Raw genomic sequence first — 26,042 nt, 5'->3', positions numbered from 1 at the left:
GTTCAACCAGCCTATGGCGTTGTGTGCGCGAGCGGTTTGCTGATGTCAACTTTGTGAACAGAGTGCCCGATGATGGCGGTGGGATTATGCTATGGGCAGGCATAAACTATGGACAATACATTTTATCAATACCAATTTGACTGCACAGAGATACTGTGATGAGATCTTGAGGGCCATTGTTGTGCCATTCATCCTCTGCCATCAACTCATGTTTCACCATGATAATGGACGGCCCCATGTCGCAAGAATCTGTATACAATTTCTGAAAGCTGTAAATGTCCCAGTTATTCCATGGCCTGCGTACTCACCAGATATGTCACCCATTGAGCATATTTGGGATGCTCTGGAGTGACATGTACAACAGCGTGTTCCAGTTCCCGCCAATATCCCGCAACTTCACATAACCATTGATTAGGAGTTGGACAACCTTCCACAGGCCACAATCAAAAGCCTGATCAACTCTATGCGAAGGAGATGTGTCGTGCTGCATGAGGCAGATGTTGGTCACACCAGATACTGACTGGTTTTCTGATCCACACCCCCTACCTTTGACCAACAGATGCATAACTGCATTCCCAGTCATATGAAATCCATAGATTAAATTAACTGATTTTCTTATATGAACTGTAACTCAGTTCATATAATTGTTGCATGTTGTGTTTATAATTTTGATCAGTATATGTCTGATGGATCATAGAGGTGTAGACCTGTAGTTTCATAGTGATCTTTGTTCTCAATGTCGTAACAAACAGTGATACATTGACCAAAACAGAAGTTCTCTGTCTCTTCCATTAGACAGTTTGTACTGCAGTCTCACATTGACATACTGTACATCAAGTCTCGTTCACCCGGGTATGTGGGAATGCCAGAAAACGCGGTTTACCCGTTTGTAATGTTTTACATTGGTATTTTGCCTGGATAGTTTTTTTCATAAAGAGTAGAGTAGGCTTAAATAGCACAGACATTTCAGTCTGTTTCTCAGCCCATTGCCCCTGTTTTTGGATGTCAACTGAGGGTAAGAATGCCAAACCAAGGGGAATAACATGACTCACTGTGTTTTGTCATCATAGTCATGGTTTTACATTCGCCAGACAATGATACAGCCTTACTGGAAACCTGGACCGCATTTCTCCAAAATGGTCGCCCTGCAGGCCTTGGCACATATAGCCATTACAGCCATGAGGACTTAAGAGTTTTTTCCCTGTAGATAACCATCATCTCTGGACTGTAACCCGTTCTCCCTCCACTTAGGAGTGCCTTATTCCACATATGCCACAGTAAGATGAAGCCCATGTGCATTGCCTCAGGAATCACGCGAGTGAGTGAGGTCTGTGTTCAGCAGAGCACAGGAAGTGTATCTGTAATATACAATGGAGGCAGCTTTGCTGATTAATTGGAAGGCCTTTTGTACATTACGGCCTCGCATGTTTTGGCAGCGAGACGCGGCTGTAAAGAAACAAGTTTTCTCTGCACCATAATGCAAATGCCATCTATACGCAAGATATCAGGAGGACAGGCAGCATCTGGCATAGCGTACAGATCATCGGGACTGTGTACCATTCTGTGCTGTGCTGTATAGTTCAGGTTTTATAGACATCGACTGCATTGTATGGAGTTGGTGGATGGCAATCAAAAAACATACTAAGCCATAATGTTGGATGCCATCCATAAAATCAGTTATTTCAGTAAACCAGTAAATATATCTCACCCTCTACTGTATGTATGACGGTTATCCTCTGCTGTTTGCACTGTACTGCAAGAATAGCAGCTACAGCTGCAAAACTCCACCATTTGGGTGGAGCCCCAAATGGTTAACTAATGGTTTAACATTTCTCTTAAAAATTGTGATGGGTCTTCTTGCTGTGATGTAATGGGAACTTTATTCGGTGGGTGTCAACAGTTTTCTCTGTGCTGTGTGTGGCATCTGGGTCCAGGGAATGGGGATGGCTGCCGTGAGTATAACAGCCCCATTGTGTTACAATGCAGCATGGACTGGAGGCTCTGTGTGTCTGACTGGCCCTCTCTGCAGAGCAGTTTTCATTAGGAACGGTTGCTGCGGGACTTAGCCTGGCTTAGGCGTGCTGCACTGCGTCTTCTCCCCCCACCACAATTCTTTTGATTTAGTTGTTGTGTGTTTCGGAATCCTCCGCTCGGCCATTGAAAATGCTTTGGACCCCTTCCCAAGCCATGAGACAAATGCTCTCTCCTCGTCCCATGCCTGGCTGACCAGTGGCAGGCCTTTTGAGAAATGAGCAGCAATAGGGCATATATTGGGAGGGGGGCTCGGGTTGAGGTGGGAGGAACTGTGTTAGTAAAGGCACGACGTCGGATGAGGGTAGAGAGCTTCCAGGGTTTATCCTGGAAACTGAAGCCGATCTCTTCCACCCCTGCAGCACAAACAAACACAATCACAGACAAGGAGCTAGCCCATCCAGAATGCAGACCACTGGCTTCACTCACGAGGAGAGCTGGAGCAGAGCCGAGCTCTCGGTTCAGACTCAGACACACATATAGAAGGAGAGGGAAAAGGAGAGGGAGAGGCAGGCCCTGGAAGTTTTTAGTGATTACAGGCAGTCTGATGCCTCACACTCTCCCATCCTCCCCCCTCCACTCTCTTCCCAACCCGACGACGGTCCGTCCTCAACGAGCTGGAATCATTTCATACACATCTGTGTACACCATGTGTGTTACTTTGGGGTCAGTTTATTGAAACTCTGATTAACATTCTTCAGTGTCATTAAGCTTGTTCACTGTAGGCCAGAGAAGGGCATGGACATTTCCCCTCCCTGCGGCTATAAGCTAACAGTAACATCACACACCTGTCTGATTACTCTTAGTCATACACAGGGAGTAATATAATAAATGCACATGCCAGCAAGACATTCTGCACATATCTGAATCTCTGTCTCCAGCTGCGAACAGTAATAAGGGTGGTTGCCCGTGCATTATTTTGGCCCCATAGTTGGTCACTTATCCAGATTTTTATACGCGATGGCCGCCTTTTCTGCAATGTGCTTTCAATTTGGTGCGCAATTTGAGAATTTGTTCAAATTAGTCTGTCAGGGAGGGACTGAGGACTGTTTGCTTTATTGCACTCATGTAGGTCGGTTTGATACCACGTGTGCTGGAACAAACCAAGCACAGAACAGTGAAACCTCCATCAAGGAGAGACTGTATCCTCAGCCACAGAGACAGGAGAAAGGGGGAGAGAGAGAAAAAGAGTGAAAGAAAGAGTGGGAGTTTTTATTGAAGTGCGTGGAAATGGCCTGAAGTGGCTTTGATTGAGTGCCATAGGAGAGTAGCTGCATTGCTTTCTTTCCCAGCTGTCCCTGCTCTGGTCTGGTCTGCTCTGTTTGGCTGACTGTGGCTGGATGGATTTACAGGAGGGAGTGGAGAAAGTGATAAGTCTGGGCTCCCAGCCTCCCAGGCTGCCTCTGCTCCTGATCCAGCCTCCAGCCTCCCAGGCTGCCTCTGCTCCTGATCCAGCCTCCAGCCTCCCGGGCTGTCACTACTCCTGATCCAGCCTCCAGCCTCCCGGGCTGCATCTGCTCATGATACAGCCTCCAGCCTCCCAGGCTGCCTCTGCTCCTGATCCAGCCTCCAGCCTCCCGGGCTGCCTCTGCTCCTGATCCAGCCTCCAGCCTCCCGGGCTGCCTCGGCTCCTGATCCAGCCTCCAGCCTCCCAGGCTGCCTCTGCTCCTGATCCAGCCTCCAGCCTCCCGGGCTGCCTCGGCTCCTGATCCAGCCTCCTGCCTCCCAGGCTGTCTCTGCTCCTGATCCAGACTCCAGCCTCCCAGGCTGTCACTGCTCCTGATCCAGCCTCCAGCCTCCCAGGCTGTCTCTGCTCCTGATCCAGCCTCCCAGGCTGCCTCGGCTCCTGATCCAGCCTCCAGCCTCCCAGGCTGCCTCTGCTCCTGATCCAGCCTCCAGCCTCCCAGGCTGCCTCTGCTCCTGATCCAGCCTCCAGCCTCCCAGGCTGCCTCTGCTCCTGATCCAGCCTCCAGCCTCCCAGGCTGCCTCGGCTCCTGATCCAGCCTCCAGCCTCCCAGGCTGTCACTGCTCCTGATCCAGCCTCCAGCCTCCCGGGCTGCCTCTGCTCCTGATCCTACTGCTGCTGCTGGTGCAGAGTGGGGAAATTCTCAAGCCCTCAATAGTTTATGCAGACCATAAACATCTGGGCTGAAGAGGAAAAGGTGGTTTTGAGTACGCTCCTTTGCAGCCATTCTCTCTCTCTCTTTCTCTCTCTTTAGGTTTTTATGGAGGTCTCCCTGCATTTGTTCTTTCTATTGGCAGATTAGCACTCCAGTGTAGGTGCTCAGAGGCCTGTCTGCTTGCCTCTGTTGTTAGCTGTTAGGTACCATTACACAGCACCCCTGGTTGGTTTGGATTGGACAGGGAACTGGGCTAATGTAGTCTAGTGAATGGGGTCTCCTAGCCCTCCTTTTAAGGGGCACTAGTCTCACCGCACACGTGGGTGCCCCTCAGTTTGTTGATGGAGAAAAGGGTATTTACATGTTTGAGGGGGTAGTATAGATTTTAGCTTGGTAGGATCAACAACAAGCCAGGACTCAGCAAAGGCCAATGACGTCTAACCATCTCACAGGGATGTCTGTCAATATTATGGTTGAAGGGCAGGGGGCATTTTAAAGAGTCATCATTCATTGAAAAGAAAATTAAACAATGCTATTGAAGTTATTTTGTAATAGAGGAACAGACTCTGGGCAGATGTTGCTTGGTTGGAGGAGGCTGGACATTAGCCAGTCATCCCAATGTGCAGTCAGATTACTGGGAAGTGTTTGTTTTTTGAGGGTGAAGAGCGCGCCCAAATAAATAGGCGGTATAGCCAAGCCTCCCTCGCCTAAAGTGTCAGTGTTGGCGTTCCCCATTTCTCTCTCTCTCTCTCTCTCTCTCTCTCTCTCTCTCTCTCTCTCTCTCTCTCTCTCTCTCTCTCTCTCTCTCTCTCTCTCTCTCTCTCTCTCTCTCTCTCTCTCTCTCTCTCTCTCTCTCTCTCTCTCTCTCTCTCTCTCTCTCTCTCTCTCTCTCTCTCTCTCTCTCTCTCTCTCTCTCTCTCTCTCTCTCTCTCTCTCTCTCTCTCTCTCTCTCTCTCTCTCTCTCTCTCCTTATATTCGCGGTCCCAGTGTTCTCTTTTGGATCTGTTTTCTCTGGGGCGACCCCATGTGGAACGCAGTAGGAGAGGGGTTTACCCTACCCCCAGTGTTCTTTTTGGATCTCTTTTCTCTCTCTCTCTCTCTCTACCCTACCCCCTCTTCTCTCTCTCTCTCTCTCTCTCTCTCTCTCTCTCTCTCTCTCTCTCTCTCTCTCTCTCTCTCTCTCTCTCTCTCTCTCTCTCTCTCTCTCTCTCTCTCCCTGAGGAAGAGTCGGTGCCGTGCCTGCCCCATGCTTACACTGAGAGTGTGGAATAATGTTTGTATGGGGAGCTGCGTTTGATTGCTGTGTAGGGACCCTATCTCACACAATGCTTCCCCTGTTCAGCGGCCACAGGTCCAAATCAGGACCAGAGCCTTGGGGTGGGGACGGCTGCGGTGGAGCGAGAATGGGGTTTGGGGTTAGAATTTGTGTGTAGAGTCCCCCTCCCCCGTCTCCCTCCACCAGCCCCCCTAAAAACAGCCCCCAGATCTGCCTTGCTGTGGGCCCTCTCATTCCCCTACACCCTCCAAAATGAGCCAAGGCACGCCACTCCAAGGCTTCCCAAGTTGTAGCCTATACTGTTATTCATCTCTCCATCTCCTCCTGCCCATTCAGAAAATCTCCTAGAGTTCCTTTCCAACTAGCAACTCCCCATAGTAGTAGTCTTTGTATTCAATCTTACACTCTCCATAGCAGTAGTAGCACTGGTGTTTTCCCAGTGCATTTTTGGTCTGTTTTTCCTCTCTGATTTATGCCTAGGGGCAGCTAAAATTAAGAGAGCGTTTTGGTGCTGCTTGTGTCAGCAGAGGAATGCGGAGCACAGTTCTGCTCTATAAGGTGAAATGAAAAGCAATCATGCTATTATACATACTGTAGTCTTGGTTTCTGGACTTTAATAGTCAGGGGGTTTGTGGTGGAATTGTTCCCTCAGCACAGCATTCCGAGTTTAAAGGATTACATATTAAAATATTGCTGGGTCGATTCTTTATTGGGTAGAATGGATTAATTGTTTACAATGTACCATGGGCAATTTTTAAGTATAATTTTAAAAGGCATCTCAAATGAAAGGAAATTGAGATCTACGTACAGAAATCAATGATCTTCTTACTGCCACCCTCTGGGTATTGTCCAGTGTTACTACTCACAGCTAACCGTTGTACACTGAGTGTACAAAACATTAGGAACACATTCCTAATATTGAGTTGAATCCAATGCTTCCCACATGTGTAAAGTTAGCTTGATATCATTGGGTGGTGGACCATTCTTGATATACCCTTCTTGGAAACTGTTGAGCATGAAAAACCCAGCAGCATTGACGTTCTTGACACACTCTAACCGGTGCGCCTGGAACCTACTACTATACCCTGTTCAAAGGCACTTAAATATTTTTGTCTTGCCGATTCACCCTCTGAATGGCACACATACACAATCCATGTCTAAAATGTCTCAAGGCTTAAAAATCATCCTTTAATCTGTCTCCTCCCCTTCATACATTGATTGAAGTGGATTTAACAGGTGACATCAATAAGGGATCATATCTTTCACCTGGTCAGTCTATGTCATGGAAAGAGCATGTGTTCCTAATGTTGTGTACACTTGTGTGCATAATGAATAATTAATCATTAAAATTAATACTTGAATTAGTATACTATACTCTATAACCTATTAGCCAGTATTTTTTTTATTAATCATGCCCTATGCACAGATAACTGTGAACTTTAAAATCATACACCTCTGATGTTGTGCCTATCTGGCATGTTGCAGGTAGCTCATCATTATCCTACAACACTCCATCTCACATGGATCAGTCTCCAAGCCTGGCTGCCAAAGAAGGTAGGACAGCATTATCTTCCAAAACATTACTGCTAATGTTAAATATGGGCAACTGTTTTCTATTTCAGAGTTTTTTTTTTTATAGGGGACTATGTTTCCTGTATTGAAGAGAGCCAGGTATATGTTGAGAGAGAGTGAGAGGGAGAATTGAGAGAGAGGACAGAAAGAGTGTTCTCATTTAGCCAAAACAATAGAGCTGCGGCACGCCACTCTCTGTCTGCTACCACAGAGGCAGCAGCTGCCCCGACACCCAGGTCCTGGCAGCACCAGGCAGAGACATAGTTATTAACAGGTGAATCTTTTGTACAGGGGAATAATACCAGGCAGAACTACCCCAGTCTGTGCTATTCATGGCCTACCTGCACATGGGGGAAAGTGAGTGCCACCTCAGAATGGAGGGGAATTAGCAAGACAAAAGGCACGCCGTGGCTAACCTCACTATCCACAGGAGGAGATAAAGCAGGATAGGGTGGGGGGCTCAGGGAGATAGAACGACTAAGGTCATTTTTGTGGAGGGCTGTATTTAAAGGACAGGTGGTTCAGCCACAATGCAAACAGAGAGGAGGAGACAGAAAGGGAGATGAGTTGTTTTTGTTTTCACAACTTTGACTCAATCAAGGAGGGAACATCTGGTGGTGGGGAGGAAAGGTTTTAAAGGGGATTTGTATTTGTGTGGGTTTGGGAGTGGGAGTGGGAGTGGTCTAGGTCACTGTTCAGTGTTTAAATGTGTAGATTAGCGTTCTGTGTTTGGTGTTTATGAGGCTTGTTCATTCTTTCCGTTTGTTCTGATGTGTGCGTCCTATATCTGAGAGATATAACCCCTGATTCTTGGAACTAAACAGTCTCCATATAGACTTCCATAAATTTTTTCAACTGGCACCGGGGGACCTTGTGTTTTGTGAGGCCTGTGGACGTACTAGAGCAAAGCAACCGACACGTACTGTAGGTGTTCGTGAGAGTCATAATTAGTAAGGATAACTTGGCTATGTACACAGGGTACCAGTACTGAGTGGATGTGCAGGGGTGTGAGGTAATTGAGGCAGATATGTTCATACTGTATAACTAGGAATAAAGTGACAGATAGTAAACAGTAGTGCAGCGTATGATGAGTCAAAAAAGTTAGTTAAAAAGTTAAAAATGCAGGTAGTCGAGGTAACTATTTGGTTAACTATTTAATGAACTATTTAGCTGTCTTATGGTTTGGGGGTAGAAGCTGTTCAGGGTCCTGTTGGTTCCAGACATGGTGAGTCAGACCCACCTAAGCCTATATTAGTGTCTGTGAAATGAGGTACATATCCTTTACATGTGGACTGTGAAGTCACCACCACATTCAGTACGCTAGAACAGGCTGCAATAACAGTGATATCCTGGCTCACAGGAAAAGGGTGTATCTAGGTAGGGGGAGAGAAAGAGACAAATAAATGTTTAACACACCCCTCCAGTCCACCGCTGAGCTACACTGTTCTGTTCCCTCCAGTCCACCCCTGAGCTACACTGTTCTGTTCCCTCTAGTCCACCCCTGAGCTACACTGTTCTGTTCTCTCCAGTCCACCGCTGAGCTACACTGTTCTAGTCCACCGCTGAGCTACACTGTTCTGTTCCGTCTAGTCCACCCCTGAGCTACACTGTTCTGTTCCCTCCAGTCCACCGCTGAGCTACACTGTTCTATTCCACCGCTGAGCTACACTGTTCTATTCCCTCCAGTCCACCACTGAGCTACACTGTTCTATTCCCTCTAGTCCACCGCTGAGCTACATTGTTCTGTTCCCTCTAGTCCACCGCTGAGCTACACTGTTCTATTCCTTCTATTCCACCGCTGAGCTACGCTGTTCTATTCCACCGCTGAGCTACATTGTTCTGTTCCCTCTAGTCCACCGTTGAGCTACACTGTTCTATTCCCTCTAGTCCACCGCTGAGCTACACTGTTCTATTCCCTCTAGTCCACCGCTGAGCTACACTGTTCTATTCCACCGCTGAGCTCGACTGTTCTATTCCCTCCAGTCCACGACTGAGCTACACTGTTCTATTCCCTCCAGTCCACGACTGAGCTACACTGTTCTATTCCTTCTATTCCACCGCTGAGCTACACTGTTCAATTCCACCGCTGAGCTACACTGTTCTATTCCCTCTAGTCCCCCACTGAGCTACACTGTTCTATTCCCTCGCCACGACTGAGCTACACTGTTCTATTCCTTCTATTCCACCGCTGAGCTACACTGTTCAATTCCACCGCTGAGCTACACTGTTCTATTCCCTCTAGTCCCCCACTGAGCTACACTGTTCTATTCCCTCGAGTCCACCGCTGAGCTACACTGTTCTATTCCCTCTATTCCCCCACTGAGCTACACTGTTCTATTCCCTCCAGTCCACGACTGAGCTACACTGTTCTATTCCTTCTATTCCACCGCTGAGCTACACTGTTCAATTCCACCGCTGAGCTACACTGTTCTATTCCCTCTAGTCCCCCACTGAGCTACACTGTTCTATTCCCTCGAGTCCACCGCTGAGCTACACTGTTCTATTCCCTCTAGTCCCCCACTGAGCTACACTGTTCTATTCCCTCGAGACCACCGCTGAGCTACACTGTTCTATTCCTTCTATTCCACCGCTGAGCTACACTGTTCTATTCCACCGCTGAGCTACACTGTTCTATTGCCTCTAGTCTACCGCTGAGCTACACTGTTCTATTCCACCGCTGAGCAACACTGTTATTTTCCCTCTAGTCCATTGCTGAGCTGCACTGTGCTGTTCCCTCTAGTCTACCGCTGAGCTACACTGTTCTGTTCCCTCTAGTACACCGCTGAGCTACAATGTTCTGTTCCCTCTAGTTCACTGCTGAGCTACACTGTTCTATTCCCTCTAGTTCACCGCTGCGCTACACTGTTCTGTTCTCTCTAGTCAACTGCTGAGCTACACTGTTCTATTCCCTCTAGTTCACTGCTGAGCTACACTGTTCTGTTCCCTCTAGTCCACTGCTGAGCTACACTGTTCTGTTCCCTCTCTGAACTACACTGTTCTATTCCACCGCTGAGCTACACTGTTCTGTTCCCTCTAGTATGAGCTCACTGTTCTGCTCCCTCTCGTCCACCGCTGAGCTACACTGTTCTGTTCCCTCTAGTCCACCGCTTGTTCTGCTCCCTCTAGTCCACTGCTGAGCTACACTGTTCTGCTCCCTCTAGTCCACCTCTGAGCTACACTGTTCTATTCCACCACTGAGCTACACTGTTCTGTTTCCTCTAGTCCACCGCTGAGCTACACTGTTCTTTTCCCTCTAGTCCACTGCTGAGCTACACTGTTCTGCTCCCTCTAGTCCACCTCTGAGCTACACTGTTCTATTCCTTCTAGTCCACCGCTGAGCTACACTGTTCTATTCCACCACTGAGCTACACTGTTCTGTTTCCTCTAGTCCACCGCTGAGCTACACTGTTCTGTTCCCTCTAGTCAACTGCTGAGCTACACTGTTCTGTTCCCTCTAGTCCACCCCTGAGCTACACTGTTCTGTTCTCTCCAGTCCACCGCTGAGCTACACTGTTCTAGTCCACCGCTGAGCTACACTGTTCTGTTCCGTCTAGTCCACCCCTGAGCTACACTGTTCTGTTCCCTCCAGTCCACCGCTGAGCTACACTGTTCTATTCCACCGCTGAGCTACACTGTTCTATTCCCTCCAGTCCACCACTGAGCTACACTGTTCTATTCCCTCTAGTCCACCGCTGAGCTACATTGTTCTGTTCCCTCTAGTCCACCGCTGAGCTACACTGTTCTATTCCTTCTATTCCACCGCTGAGCTACGCTGTTCTATTCCACCGCTGAGCTACATTGTTCTGTTCCCTCTAGTCCACCGTTGAGCTACACTGTTCTATTCCCTCTAGTCCACCGCTGAGCTACACTGTTCTATTCCCTCTAGTCCACCGCTGAGCTACACTGTTCTATTCCACCGCTGAGCTCGACTGTTCTATTCCCTCCAGTCCACGACTGAGCTACACTGTTCTATTCCCTCCAGTCCACGACTGAGCTACACTGTTCTATTCCTTCTATTCCACCGCTGAGCTACACTGTTCAATTCCACCGCTGAGCTACACTGTTCTATTCCCTCTAGTCCCCCACTGAGCTACACTGTTCTATTCCCTCGAGTCCACGACTGAGCTACACTGTTCTATTCCTTCTATTCCACCGCTGAGCTACACTGTTCAATTCCACCGCTGAGCTACACTGTTCTATTCCCTCTAGTCCCCCACTGAGCTACACTGTTCTATTCCCTCGAGTCCACCGCTGAGCTACACTGTTCTATTCCCTCTATTCCCCCACTGAGCTACACTGTTCTATTCCCTCCAGTCCACGACTGAGCTACACTGTTCTATTCCTTCTATTCCACCGCTGAGCTACACTGTTCAATTCCACCGCTGAGCTACACTGTTCTATTCCCTCTAGTCCCCCACTGAGCTACACTGTTCTATTCCCTCGAGTCCACCGCTGAGCTACACTGTTCTATTCCCTCTAGTCCCCCACTGAGCTACACTGTTCTATTCCCTCGAGTCCACCGCTGAGCTACACTGTTCTATTCCTTCTATTCCACCGCTGAGCTACACTGTTCTATTCCACCGCTGAGCTACACTGTTCTATTGCCTCTAGTCTACCGCTGAGCTACACTGTTCTATTCCACCGCTGAGCAACACTGTTATTTTCCCTCTAGTCCATTGCTGAGCTGCACTGTGCTGTTCCCTCTAGTCTACCGCTGAGCTACACTGTTCTGTTCCCTCTAGTACACCGCTGAGCTACAATGTTCTGTTCCCTCTAGTTCACTGCTGAGCTACACTGTTCTATTCCCTCTAGTTCACCGCTGCGCTACACTGTTCTGTTCTCTCTAGTCAACTGCTGAGCTACACTGTTCTATTCCCTCTAGTTCACTGCTGAGCTACACTGTTCTGTTCCCTCTAGTCCACTGCTGAGCTACACTGTTCTGTTCCCTCTAGTCTACCGCTGAACTACACTGTTCTATTCCACCGCTGAGCTACACTGTTCTGTTCCCTCTAGTACACCGCTGAGCTACACTGTTCTGCTCCCTCTCGTCCACCGCTGAGCTACACTGTTCTGTTCCCTCTAGTCCACCGCTGAGCTACACTGTTCTGCTCCCTCTAGTCCACTGCTGAGCTACACTGTTCTGCTCCCTCTAGTCCACCTCTGAGCTACACTGTTCTATTCCACCACTGAGCTACACTGTTCTGTTTCCTCTAGTCCACCGCTGAGCTACACTGTTCTTTTCCCTCTAGTCCACTGCTGAGCTACACTGTTCTGCTCCCTCTAGTCCACCTCTGAGCTACACTGTTCTATTCCTTCTAGTCCACCGCTGAGCTACACTGTTCTATTCCACCACTGAGCTACACTGTTCTGTTTCCTCTAGTCCACCGCTGAGCAACACTGTTCTGTTCCCTCTAGTCAACTGCTGAGCTACACTGTTCTGTTCCCTCTAGTCCACTGCTGAGCAAAACTGTTCTGTTCCCTCTTGTCCACTGCTGAGCTACACTGTTCTGTTCCCTCTAGTACACCGCTGAGCTACAATGTTCTATTCCACCGCTGAGCTACACTGTTCTGTTCCCTCTAGTCCACTGCTGAGCTTCACTGTTCTGTTCCACTGCTGAGCTACACTGTTCTATTCCTCCACCGATCTACACTGTTCTATTCCACCACTGAGCTACGCTGTTTTGTTCCACTGCTGAGCTACACTGTTCTATTCCACCACTGAGCTACAGTGTTCTGTTCCACTGCTGAGCTACACTGTTCTATTCCATCACTGAGCTACACTGTTCTATTCCATCACTGAGCTACAGTGTTCTGTTCCACTGCTGAGCTACACTGTTCTATTCCATCACTGAGCTACACTGTTCTATTCCATCACTGAGCTACAGTGTTCTGTTCCACTGCTGAGCTACACTGTTCTATTCCATCACTGAGCTACACTGTTCTATTCCATCACTGAGCTACAGTGTTCTGTTCCACTGCTGAGCTACACTGTTCTATTCCATCACTGAGCTACACTGTTCTATTCCATCACTGAGCTACAGTGTTCTGTTCCACTGCTGAGATACACTGTTCTATTCCATCACTGAGCTACAGTGTTCTGTTCCACTGCTGAGCTACACTGTTCTATTCCATCACTGAGCTACACTGTTCTATTCCATCACTGAGCTACAGTGTTCTGTTCCACTGCTGAGCTACACTGTTCTGTTCCCTCTAGTACACCGCTGAGCTACACTGTTCTGCTCCCTCTCGTCCACCGCTGAGCTACACTGTTCTGTTCCCTCTAGTCCACCGCTGAGCTACACTGTTCTGCTCCCTCTAGTCCACTGCTGAGCTACACTGTTCTGCTCCCTCTAGTCCACCTCTGAGCTACACTGTTCTATTCCACCACTGAGCTACACTGTTCTGTTTCCTCTAGTCCACCGCTGAGCTACACTGTTCTTTTCCCTCTAGTCCACTGCTGAGCTACACTGTTCTGCTCCCTCTAGTCCACCTCTGAGCTACACTGTTCTATTCCTTCTAGTCCACCGCTGAGCTACACTGTTCTATTCCACCACTGAGCTACACTGTTCTGTTTCCTCTAGTCCACCGCTGAGCTACACTGTTCTGTTCCCTCTAGTCAACTGCTGAGCTACACTGTTCTGTTCCCTCTAGTCCACTGCTGAGCAAAACTGTTCTGTTCCCTCTTGTCCACTGCTGAGCTACACTGTTCTGTTCCCTCTAGTACACCGCTGAGCTACAATGTTCTATTCCACCGCTGAGCTACACTGTTCTGTTCCCTCTAGTCCACTGCTGAGCTTCACTGTTCTGTTCCACTGCTGAGCTACACTGTTCTATTCCTCCACCGATCTACACTGTTCTATTCCACCACTGAGCTACGCTGTTTTGTTCCACTGCTGAGCTACACTGTTCTATTCCACCACTGAGCTACAGTGTTCTGTTCCACTGCTGAGCTACACTGTTCTATTCCATCACTGAGCTACACTGTTCTATTCCATCACTGAGCTACAGTGTTCTGTTCCACTGCTGAGCTACACTGTTCTATTCCATCACTGAGCTACACTGTTCTATTCCATCACTGAGCTACAGTGTTCTGTTCCACTGCTGAGCTACACTGTTCTATTCCATCACTGAGCTACACTGTTCTATTCCATCACTGAGCTACAGTGTTCTGTTCCACTGCTGAGCTACACTGTTCTATTCCATCACTGAGCTACACTGTTCTATTCCATCACTGAGCTACAGTGTTCTGTTCCACTGCTGAGATACACTGTTCTATTCCATCACTGAGCTACAGTGTTCTGTTCCACTGCTGAGCTACACTGTTCTATTCCATCACTGAGCTACACTGTTCTATTCCATCACTGAGCTACAGTGTTCTGTTCCACTGCTGAGCTACACTGTTCTATTCCATCACTGAGCTACACTGTTCTATTCCATCACTGAGCTACAGTGTTCTGTTCCACTGCTGAGCTACACTGGTCTATTCCATCACTGAGCTACACTGTTCTATTCCATCACTGAGCTACACTGTTCTATTCCATCACTGAGCTACAATGTTCTGTTCCACTGCTGAGCTACACTGTTCTATTCCATCACTGAGCTACAATGTTCTGTTCCACTGCTGAGCTACACTGTTCTATTCCATCACTGAGCTACACTGTTCTATTCTATCACTGAGCTACACTGTTCTATTCCATCACTGAGCTACAGTGTTCTGTTCCACTGCTGAGCTACACTATTCTATTTCACCGCTGAGCTACACTGTTCTCACCCTGGTTCATACCATCAGGCCAATGGGCATGCTCGATAAGAATTTATTTTTAAAAATGATTTTATTTTGGGAGTTTTAGACAATAGACATAGACAAAAAAACAATAGACATGCTCAATAAGATTCTGCAGTGTCACCTCTGCCCGATCCTTCCTGGTTCTCCGTGGCTGGTATTCTGAATGGCAGACCCAGTAGGTGAACTCCCCTCAACACCATTTCCCCAACACACAGAAGTGATTTCTATTATGGGCTACCATAATAGCAGTGCTCCTTTTGCTTCAAGAAATGCCAGCTTTGAGACGTTTATCAACTTTCTATCGCCAGATGTTCACAGTCATATTGCCTGTAGAAAAGGGTCACATACCATCTCAGCTCTCTCAGGGTATAGTAAGCACCGTTATTCAGCAGGAGACCTCCAAATCTTTTCCAGACTGTCTGATGTAAAAAGATAGATTATGAATAGTTAGCAAATAAAACATGGAATGCAGCAGCCATGAAAAGTGTGTGTGTGTGTGTGTTCATGTGCTTGCTTGCATGTGTGTTGAGCTAAAGAGTACAGGGAGATAGTTTGGAGATTCAGTGATTTACCACAAGGCTCCTCAGTGTTCACAGAGAGGGAAGCTTTAGAGATTGATGGGCTATTCTTTGTCTTTTATCTTTCCCTCTATGGCCTCCCAAGTGGAGGACTGCTGATTTATATTGGTTGTACAGTATAGCCAGGCATACATACAACACTCTATTCATTGTATGTCCATTGTGTAAGCTAAAGATTGGCATCTGCCTCTTCCTCAAATACCTATTTCCTTTTCTCACAGAGATGGCTTTTAATAAAGCACCTGTATACAGTATAAAGAGCCATGCTCTGTCTGAGTCTGTGTCTTTGGCTAAAAGTGGTCCATGACTAGACTTCTCTCTCGCTGGTTCTCAGCCCTTGTTTTGAATAGCTGGTCTGCAGTCAAGTCTCCCAGGACGAGTGAGCGTTGCACCACACCCCAGCCCAGAGTGAAAACTGGCTCCACTCAGAGAGAGCCTGGAAAAAGAGGGAGAGGGACTCCGACGTGCCATACTTCTGGGGTGTCTGTTGAGTTTGCATGGCTGACTGTGTTCCTGACCTGCTGTGCTCATCTGGACTCTGGTCATCCTTCCTTGTCTGTCGGCCTGGCTGCCCTCTCTCCTCTCCCCACCTCTCCTCTCTTCCTCTTGGCTCCTCATCTCTCCTCTCCTCTCATCTCCTTTGCTGAATGGTGTCCCACTTTACGTCTCATGTCCACCCCTGCCCCTCTGGTCAGACCCTAATCGAATCAGGTATAGGAACTTCCCCACTGTCTATAGCGGTGAACCCTTAATATGAGGATATTGCAGGCATGTGACCCTCTCTCATGTCAAAAGGCTACGTAGTGGAGCCGAGCATCGTCTATCCAACCACATCCTCCACTCTTTACCAGACAGTAGCGGGATACAACGCCATTGTTTTCTTTTCACATTCAAATGTTGTGTTTCGTCTGCCTGGCTCTCTTGGTTCTTTCTCTCTCTCTCTCTCTCTCTCTCTCTCTCTCTCTCTCTCTCTCTCTCTCTCTCTCTCTCTCTCTCTCTCTCTCTCTCTCTCTCTCTCTCTCTCTCTCTCTCTCTCTCTCTCTCTCTCTCTCTCTCTCTCTCTCTCTCTCTCTCTCTCTCTCTCTCTCTCTCTCTCTCTCTCTCTCTCTCTCTCTCTCTCTCTCTCTCTCTCTCTCTCTCTCTCTCTCTCTCTCTCTCTCTCTCTCTCTCTCTCTCTCTCACCCCCTTCTGTTTGTGACACTTCTGTTGGAAGGAGGTAGCCCCTGTATGTTTTTTTTTTCACAGGGGGGGGGGGGGGGGGGGGGGGCAGTAAAACAAAGAGAGGTTGTCTGCAGGCGAGGCAGGCAGGAAACACAACTCTCTTAGGACTCTCCTCCAGTCGTTGCTCCTAGACTATCCCACAAGCCCACTGCAGCATGGACCTGACCGCCTCTGCTGAGACCCCGACTGTTATTCTCTCTCTCTCTCAATTCAATTAAGGGCTTTATTGGCATGGGAAACATGTTAACATTGCCAAAGCAAGTGAACTAGATAATAAACAAAAGTGAAATAAACATTAAAAATTAACAGTTAACATTACACCTAGAAAAGTTCCAAAAGAACAAAGACATTACAAATGTCATATTATGTTCAAAATTACAGTTAAATTACAAAAGGGAAAATAAATGAACATAAATATAGGTTGTTTTTACAGTGGTGTTTGTTCTTCACCGGTTGCCCTTTTCTTGGGGCAACAGGTCACACATGTTGCTGCTGTGATGGCACACTGTGGTATTTCATCCAATACTTTTATAAAGCACAAACACACATGAGTAAAAGGAAATAAGTTTAAATAACATCCTGTGAAAGTGTTCCGAGATGTGATTGAATGCGAAATGTTTTCCAATTGTCAATGTAAATTTATAATTTATGAGAGACAATAAAACACTTTGTAGTGATATTGCCTTCTAGAAAGCCAGTGTTTTTTTCAATTACAGCTTTGAATCAAGTTTGTGGTGGAGAAGTACTCAACACTAAAGTGAAGTGCATTTTGATTTATTCAATGTTGGTTGAAGTAAACCAGTGGAAAGTCTGCATTTCCAAATGTTTATTATAAAATCAGCATGCTTTTGATCACAAGAGGGCAGTGTTGGATAATGTTTAGAGAGGTCATGACATGGATCTCAACCAGTTCTAGATGAGTCAGAGGGAGCCACATTATGGGGTGTTGGAAGGTTAGTTGTGTCAAGACCTCCTGTAAAAGATGGGTGTCTGCATCACCACTGTGAAGCATGTTATTTTCTAGCTGTACAATTGTCTGTATATGTAACGTGACACACACACACATGACACACTCAGCAGGGCCTTATATGATCACCGCTTATGTGACACACACACACACACACACACACACACACACACACACACACACACACACACACACACACACACACACACACACACACACACACACACACACACACACACACACACACACACACACACACACACACACACACACACACACACACACACACACACACACACACACACACTACAATTTAGAATCTTCCGTCTTCACGTTAGACACCTGCTGTGTCTCTTGCTGATGTTGAACTCATCAGGGTCTTATATGATCACCACTTATGTGACCAAGCGTAAAAACACTGGTGACATGATCATTTTAACATTAAAAGATGAATATAGTCATTATAATGTATGACATTACATCATCAGCTATATGTCATATTAGTAGTACATTATATCAGCTATATGTAACATTAGTAGTACATTATATCAGCTATATGTAATATTAGTAGTACATTATATCAGTTATATGTCATATTAGTAGTACATTATATCAGCTATATGTAATATTAGTAGTACATTATATCAGTTATATGTCATATTAGTAGTACATTATATCAGCTATATGTAATATTAGTAGTACATTATATCAGTTATATGTCATATTAGTAGGACATTATATCAGCTATATGTAACATTAGTAGGACATTATATCAGTTATATGTAACATTAGTAGTACATTATATCAGCTATATGTCATATTAGTAGTACATTATATCAGCTATATGTAACATTATTAGTACATTATATCAGTTATATGTAACATTAGTAGTACATTATATCAGCTATATGTCATATTAGTAGTACATTATATCAGCTATATGTAACATTATTAGTACATTATATCAGTTATATGTAACATTAGTAGTACATTATATCAGCTATATGTAACATTATTAGTACATTATATCAGCTATATGTAACATTAGTAGGACATTATATCAGTTATATGTAACATTAGTAGTACATTATATCAGCTATATGTCATATTAGTAGTACATTATATCAGCTATATGTAACATTATTAGTACATTATATCAGTTATATGTAACATTAGTAGTACATTATATCAGCTATATGTAATATTAGTAGTACATTATATCAGCTATATGTAATATTAGTAGTACATTATATCAGTTATATGTAACATTAGTAGTACATTATATCAGCTATATGTAATATTAGTAGTACATTATATCAGTTATATGTCATATTAGTAGTACATTATATCAGCTATATGTAATATTAGTAGTACATTATATCAGTTATATGTAACATTAGTAGTACATTATATCAGCTATATGTAATATTAGTAGTACATTATATCAGTTATATGTCATATTAGTAGTACATTATATCAGCTATATGTCATATTAGTAGTACATTATATCAGTTATATGTAACATTAGTAGTACATTATATCAGCTATATGTAACATTAATAGTACATTATATCAGCTATATGTAACATTAATAGTACATTATATCAGCTATATGTAACATTAGTAGTACATTATATCAGCTATATGTAACATTAATAGTACATTATATCAGCTATATGTCATATTAGTAGGACATTATATCAGCTATATGTCATATTAGTAGGACATTATATCAGTTATATGTAACATTAGTAGTACATTATATCAGTTCTATGTAACATTAGTAGTACATTATATCAGCCAAATGTCATATTAGTAGGACATTACGTCGGTTAACGTCGGTTAGATGTGTGTCTTGCTTCACTGGCTGTTATATGTCCTCTTGTCTAGTGACACTCTGCATGTGGTACAGTCTTAGCCGGTAGCAAAGCTAACTGTCAGGGGTGCTACAGTCATTGCCAGTCAAATGAAGATTAAATTGTATCTACTTTCAATTTAGAATGTGCAGTACTGCTTTTGATGCCTTGATGGAGAAAATATACATCCTCTTTTATATCTGCACATCTGCATATCTGCACATGTCAAGGAGACTGATTACATCTGGTATCAATCCAGCTTCCCAGACCACATTCAGTCAGTTGTGAACCACACAAACGTGGGGCAATTCTTTCCAACTCAGTTACTTTTGCAGAATTTTACAATCATCAATTTCTAGGATGTCTATCTGTCTGTTGTGTGTCTGTATGTGTGTATGTTCCCCTCCTGTATGTGTGTATGTTCCCCTCCTGTTTGTGTGTCTGTATGTGTGTATGTTCCCCTACTATATGTGTGTATGTTCCCCTCCTGTTTGTGTGTCTGTATGTGTGTATGTTCCCCTCCTGTTTGTGTGTCTGTATGTGTGTATGTTCCCCTCCTGTTTGTGTGTCTCTATGTGTGTATGTTCCCCTCCTGTTTGTGTGTCTGTATGTGTGTATGTTCCCCTCCTCTTTGTGTGTCTGTATGTGTATGTTCCCCTCCTGTTTGTGTGTCTGTATGTGTGTATGTTCCCCTCCTCTTTGTGTGTCTGTATGTGTGTATGTTCCCCTCCTCTTTGTGTGTCTGTATGTGTGTATGTTCCCCTCCTGTTTGTGTGTCTGTATGTGTGTATGTTCCCCTCCTATATGTGTGTATGTTCCCCTCCTCTTTGTGTGTCTGTATGTGTATGTTCCCCTCCTGTTTGTGTGTCTGTATGTGTGTATGTTCCCCTCCTGTTTGTGTGTCTGTATGTGTGTATGTTCCCCTCCTGTTTGTGTGTCTGTATGTGTGTATGTTCCCCTCCTGTTTGTGTGTCTGTATGTGTGTATGTTCCCTCCTGTTTGTGTGTCTGTATGTGTGTATGTTCCCCTCCTGTTTGTGTGTCTGTATGTGTGTATGTTCCCCTCCTCTTTGTGTGTCTGTATGTGTGTATGTTCCCCTCCTGTTTGTGTGTCTGTATGTGTGTATGTTCCCCTCCTATATGTGTGTATGTTCCCCTCCTCTTTGTGTGTCTGTATGTGTATGTTCCCCTCCTGTTTGTGTGTCTGTATGTGTGTATGTTCCCCTCCTGTTTGTGTGTCTGTATGTGTGTATGTTCCCCTCCTGTTTGTGTGTCTGTATGTGTGTATGTTCCCCTCCTGTTTGTGTGTCTGTATGTGTGTATGTTCCCTCCTGTTTGTGTGTCTGTATGTGTGTATGTTCCCCTCCTGTTTGTGTGTCTGTATGTGTGTATGTTCCCCTCCTGTTTGTGTGTCTGTATGTGTGTATGTTCCCCTCCTATATGTGTGTATGTTCCCCTCCTGTTTGTGTGTCTGTATGTGTGTATGTTCCCCTCCTGTTTGTGTGTCTGTATGTGTGTATGTTCCCCTCCTGTTTGTGTGTCTGTATGTGTGTATGTTCCCCTCCTGTTTGTGTGTCTGTATGTGTGTATGTTCCCCTCCTATATGTGTGTATGTTCCCTCCTGTTTGTGTGTCTGTATGTGTGTATGTTCCCCTCCTGTATGTGTGTCTGTATGTGTGTATGTTCCCCTCCTATATGTGTGTATGTTCCCCTCCTGTTTGTGTGTCTCTATGTGTGTATGTTCCCCTCCTATATGTGTGTATGTTCCCCTCCTGTTTGTGTGTCTGTATGTGTGTATGTTCCCCTCCTGTATGTGTGTCTGTATGTGTGTATGTTCCCCTCCTATATGTGTGTATGTTCCCCTCCTGTTTGTGTGTCTGTATGTGTGTATGTTCCCCTCCTATATGTGTGTATGTTCCCCTCCTGTTTGTGTGTCTGTATGTGTGTATGTTCCCCTCCTGTATGTGTGTATGTTCCCCTCCTGTTTGTGTGTCTGTATGTGTGTATGTTCCCCTCCTATATGTGTGTATGTTCCCTTCCTGTTTGTGGTCACCATGGTGCAACCTGCTCATGAAACTGTCCTTTTATCAAAGACATCTTTTGGTTCCTCTAGTTTTGAGACATAGTTGTATGCCAGATAAACCCACATTACCTGGGCCAGATATCCTGCTGCACATGGTTTCTTGGACAGGCTTGGATAGGCAGGCAAACCTTTTTAAATACTCCAATATAAAATGTTAGGAAGTGCAGTAAATTGGCAAATCTCTCTCTGCTTCTCAGACCCATCATATGATGCTGTACGGCGGACTGGATGGTCGAACAACATGCACAATGGAAAAGGTAAACATAGTCTTTACTTTACAGAGTCGCAGAAAGACTAACCACACAAGGAATTAATATATGGTCCTACCCATCATGCATCATATTCTTTTTTTAACCTTTATTTAACTAGGCAAGTCAGTTAAGAACAAATTCTTATTAACAATGACGGCCTGGGTTAACTACCTTGTTCAGGGGCAGAACGACAGATTTTGACCATGGCGATTTGATCCACCAACCTTTCGGTTACAGGCCCAATACTCTAACCACTAGGCTACCTGCCTCCCCACTAGGCTACCTGCCGCCCCACTAGGCTACCTGCCGCCCCACTAGGCTACCTGCCTCCCCACTAGGCTACCTGCCGCCCCACTAGGCTACCTGCCGCCCCACTAGGCTACCTGCCGCCCCACTAAGCTACCTGCCGCCCCACTAGGCTACCTGCCGCCCCACTAGGCTACCTGCCGCCCCACTAGGCTACCTGCCTCCCCACTAGGCTACCTGCCGCCCCACTAGGCTACCTGCCGCCCCACTAGGCTACCTGCCGCCCCACTAGGCTACCTACCGCCCCACTAGGCTACCTTCCGCCCCAAAGCTCAAAGCTTCATAGAGCAATTTGTGAGAGCCCACTCTCAACCCAAGCACGCAATGATTAAATCCTCAGTCATCAAACCCTGAAATCTGGGAACTTTAAGCACTTACCCTATCCACCAGTTACTGCCCTGTTTTCTTTGGAAGATGTTAAGATGTGTACCGTGGTTTATCCATGACCGCCCAACTGGCTTTCTTTCCTCCTGTTTCTTTCCCTTCCCAACCCCTCCCTCTTCAGGCTCGCCGGTGGTCACACAGAACGTGTCCAAGTCCACTGAACAGCCCAGACCTCAGCCAGGTAATGTATTTTACCCTGCTCATTCCTTCCATCATGTGTGTGCACTCCACCTGAGACAGTGGGTTACACCTATCTCATTGGGATGGGTGTCAACCTAATGTATAGTAATAGATGCAGACTAACAGACCTCTCTCTCTCTCTCCACAGATCCTTACCAGATCCTGGGGCCCACCAGCAGTCGACTGGCCAACCCAGGTAGGTACGAGAGAATGTATGAGACTAATCATATATTCGATGTAAACTACATTTCCCAACATACATTTCTTCATTATGGCCCCTGTGTATTGCTCTTTAAAATTGACATTTTTATCTGCTGAGAATTGTTGGAATTCTACTTTAGAATTGTCATTCTACTTTATTGCAGTTTTCAGGAAGTACATAATGAGTTATGGGTCTTTGATCAACTGGCTGTTAGGTGTTCAGTTATAGAACAGCTGTTGATTTGACCTGTGTGTGTCCTGGTCAGGTTCAGGACAGATCCAGCTGTGGCAGTTCCTGCTGGAGCTCCTGTCAGACAGCGCCAATGCCGGCTGCATCACCTGGGAGGGCACCAACGGAGAGTTCAAGATGACTGACCCTGACGAGGTGGCGAGGCGCTGGGGCGAGAGGAAGAGCAAGCCCAACATGAACTACGACAAGCTGAGCCGCGCCCTGCGCTACTACTACGACAAGAACATCATGACCAAGGTGCACGGCAAGCGCTACGCCTACAAGTTTGACTTCCACGGCATCGCCCAGGCCCTGCAGCCCCACCCCACCGAGTCCTCCATGTACAAGTACCCCGCGGACCTTGCATACGTGCCCTCCTACCATGCCCACCAGCAGAAGGTCAACTTCGTGTCCCCACACCCTCCCTCTATGCCCGTCACCTCTTCTAACTTCTTTGGACCCACCGCTCCGTACTGGAGCTCCCCAGGGGGCATCTACCCCAACCACAGCGTCCCCCGCCACCCCAACTCCCACATGCCCTCTCACCTGGGCAGTTACTACTAAACCCCACTGCACCGTGACATCTTCCCCCAACCTCCCCTCCTCTCCCCAAAACCAACCACACCAGGGCTGACCTGCACTCTCGCAATGAAATTAAACTAAGACCGAGAGAAAGGGGGATTCTCCGCCTCCACCCAAAGTCTGCTCTTGACTGGCAAAATGAAGGACGCGAACTGAAGTATAAAAAAAAACTGGATGCTGTGATCCAAATGGAATACTACTTATTTACAAGACTATACTGTTTCCATGTTTGTTTTCTTTTGTTGATGTGCGCAACAGTGCGTCTGTGTTTTTTCTGCCTTTCTGTCCCCTGAAAGCCGCACCCAATGGACCAGTTCAGAGTGCCCCCAAAATCTGGACACGGTTACCCACACAGACGCAGCCTTATCAAGAGACCATAGAGGCTCTCATACCTACTGTGTGCCTGATCACAGACATGGACCCATTCTCTATGGGACTCAATTGACATTTTTCTCATACAGTGAAACTCCTGCCTTGTTCCTCGTTTCCGTCTCTGGGGTCTCAGATCCACATCATGTCTGTCTGCCTAATGTTCTGTTATCAGTTTGTCAGTCCGTCTGCAACTCTTTATGTATGGAACTGTGTTCATCTGGAACTGTGGAGGAAGGGCTCCGAAGGAAAGGACTTCTCAGCACTGAATGAAAATGAAATATTGGCAACTGGAATACGCCATTGATTCACACTTAACTTATCCTCCAAACTGGAAGTAGGCGAGTTGGAGACCAGAGTTGGATGTGAAGCACTGTAGCTATGTTTTTAGGGGGCCACACACCAGTTGACTGTTGTTACAGTAACTATGTTTGTCCTCTTCAGCCATTGGTTCTTTCCATTCCAGGATATAAGTCATTATTAATGTGAATGCCCTCTGGTCCATGGAACACATCATCAATTTGACAATCACAGTTGTTTCTAGAAGAGCTACGTGTCTCACGGTGGTCTCTCCCTCTTCTGTCCAGCCCAGTCAAGTGTCGACACAGAGTGACTTACCACAGCACTATGTCGTGTCATGTCAACCCTCACCTAACTGTCTCTGTGCATTCATACAGCACTGCCATTTTAAAACGTGCATTTTCAGATGGTTAAAGTTTGTTGTATGAAAGAAACAAGTTTATTTAAACAGCTGAATCTGGACTTTTGTCTCAGTACTTCTTGAAAATAAATGGTTTACTAAATAAAGAACAAAACCAGTAAAGTAAGAAAGGATGAAAACAGAAATCCTCAGATTCGCGAACGCTGTGCGTTTGTCAGACATATTTTTTATTGTTTTGTGAACATCGGTCAACTAGGCATTAAAGCAACTTACTGTATAAATTATGCAGAGTTATTTTCATATGTGACACAGTTTTAAAAAGTCAAGAGAATTAATACGAGTTGACCTCGGTCAAAAATGCAATTTTTTAAAAGTCCGTTACTGATATGTAGTATGTTCAACATTTTTAAACGTTTTATATCTGTACATTTGGGCAATACATTTTTACGTTTTTATTTTATTTTATTTTATTTTTTTAATTAGTGAACACAAGATTTGTTCTAGTTATAATCAAATACCACAAATGCCTGCTTGAATCATAATCCTATACTTATAGTCAATCTGTTATTCTGTATATACCATGATTATGGTTGCTTTTAATTCTAAAATAGGCCAACAAACACCCATGTCTCATACCATTAGGCCAACCGCCCAGAAATTGGCAGCTTTTGTCTGTGCCTTTAAAATGGCCAGGTATATTATGCAAATGAGTGCAGACACCCCTAATATTCACTGGAAGCATCTCTTGAAGCTCCATTGGTTTAGTGGTTTGAACTAAAGGGAATTTGTTAAATTTAACATGAAGGTAATCATCAAAAAATTTACCCTTTACGCCCACCTCTCATAAATAGTCATGTTCAATGAAAGGGAACTGTTACTTCATATATTCAATGCATTTTGGATATTAAATGTATAAATATGATGTAATTTTGCAATTAACCATTTTATTTTTTTTGTAATTCCTGCGATGTATTAAGTAATACCTTTTGAAATAGGATTTTTTGGGGGGACAAAATAAAAGTTTTTACTTCTGAACAGATTTACTTCTCTTGGTCCATTGTCTGCCAGAAAGTAGAATAGTGCTCTTTAGCTATTAGGCAAAGTTACAACATGAAATTCATAGTGTAGCTCTGTTTCAATCAATACTTAATCATCATTACTAGCCATTTCAACCGGACTATAACCCAATTTCATTCATTTTTAGATTTTCAGTGTTTAAAAATTGATTTGTGGAGAAAATACATTTCCTCTGGAGAAGAGATACAGGAAATACTTTATGAGTTTCTCTGATGTTTAGAATAATGACACCAACCATCAACCCAGTTTCCTACAGTACCTGTTAGCTGGGAGGGGGGGGGTTGTTAGAAGTGTTATGTAAGCCTCAGAAGGG

The 26,042-nt window shown here is 45.4% G+C and overlaps 1 protein-coding gene across 6 annotated transcripts in view; it reads left to right on the top strand.

The window, feature by feature from the left end:
• LOC123992654 (Friend leukemia integration 1 transcription factor-like) overlaps window positions 1–25,691 on the top strand; it is a 38,753-nt gene extending 13,062 nt beyond the window's left edge. For all 6 annotated transcript variants that reach the window (XM_046293990.1, XM_046293989.1, XM_046293992.1 and 3 more), the window contains 5 exons: window positions 6,913–6,981; window positions 21,687–21,746; window positions 22,552–22,611; window positions 22,759–22,806; window positions 23,078–25,691. In XM_046293990.1, the coding sequence (XP_046149946.1) occupies window positions 6,913–6,981; window positions 21,687–21,746; window positions 22,552–22,611; window positions 22,759–22,806; window positions 23,078–23,604 (764 nt within the window). In that variant the 3' untranslated portion in view covers window positions 23,605–25,691. The remainder of the gene's footprint in view (window positions 1–6,912; window positions 6,982–21,686; window positions 21,747–22,551; window positions 22,612–22,758; window positions 22,807–23,077) is intronic.
• Window positions 25,692–26,042: the final 351 nt, after the last annotated feature.

This window comes from Oncorhynchus gorbuscha, linkage group LG13 (assembly GCF_021184085.1).
Source record: "Oncorhynchus gorbuscha isolate QuinsamMale2020 ecotype Even-year linkage group LG13, OgorEven_v1.0, whole genome shotgun sequence".
Lineage (NCBI taxonomy): Eukaryota > Metazoa > Chordata > Actinopteri > Salmoniformes > Salmonidae > Oncorhynchus > Oncorhynchus gorbuscha.
Note: the sequence above shows the minus strand (reverse complement) of the source record. Positions and strands in the feature narration are given on the sequence as shown.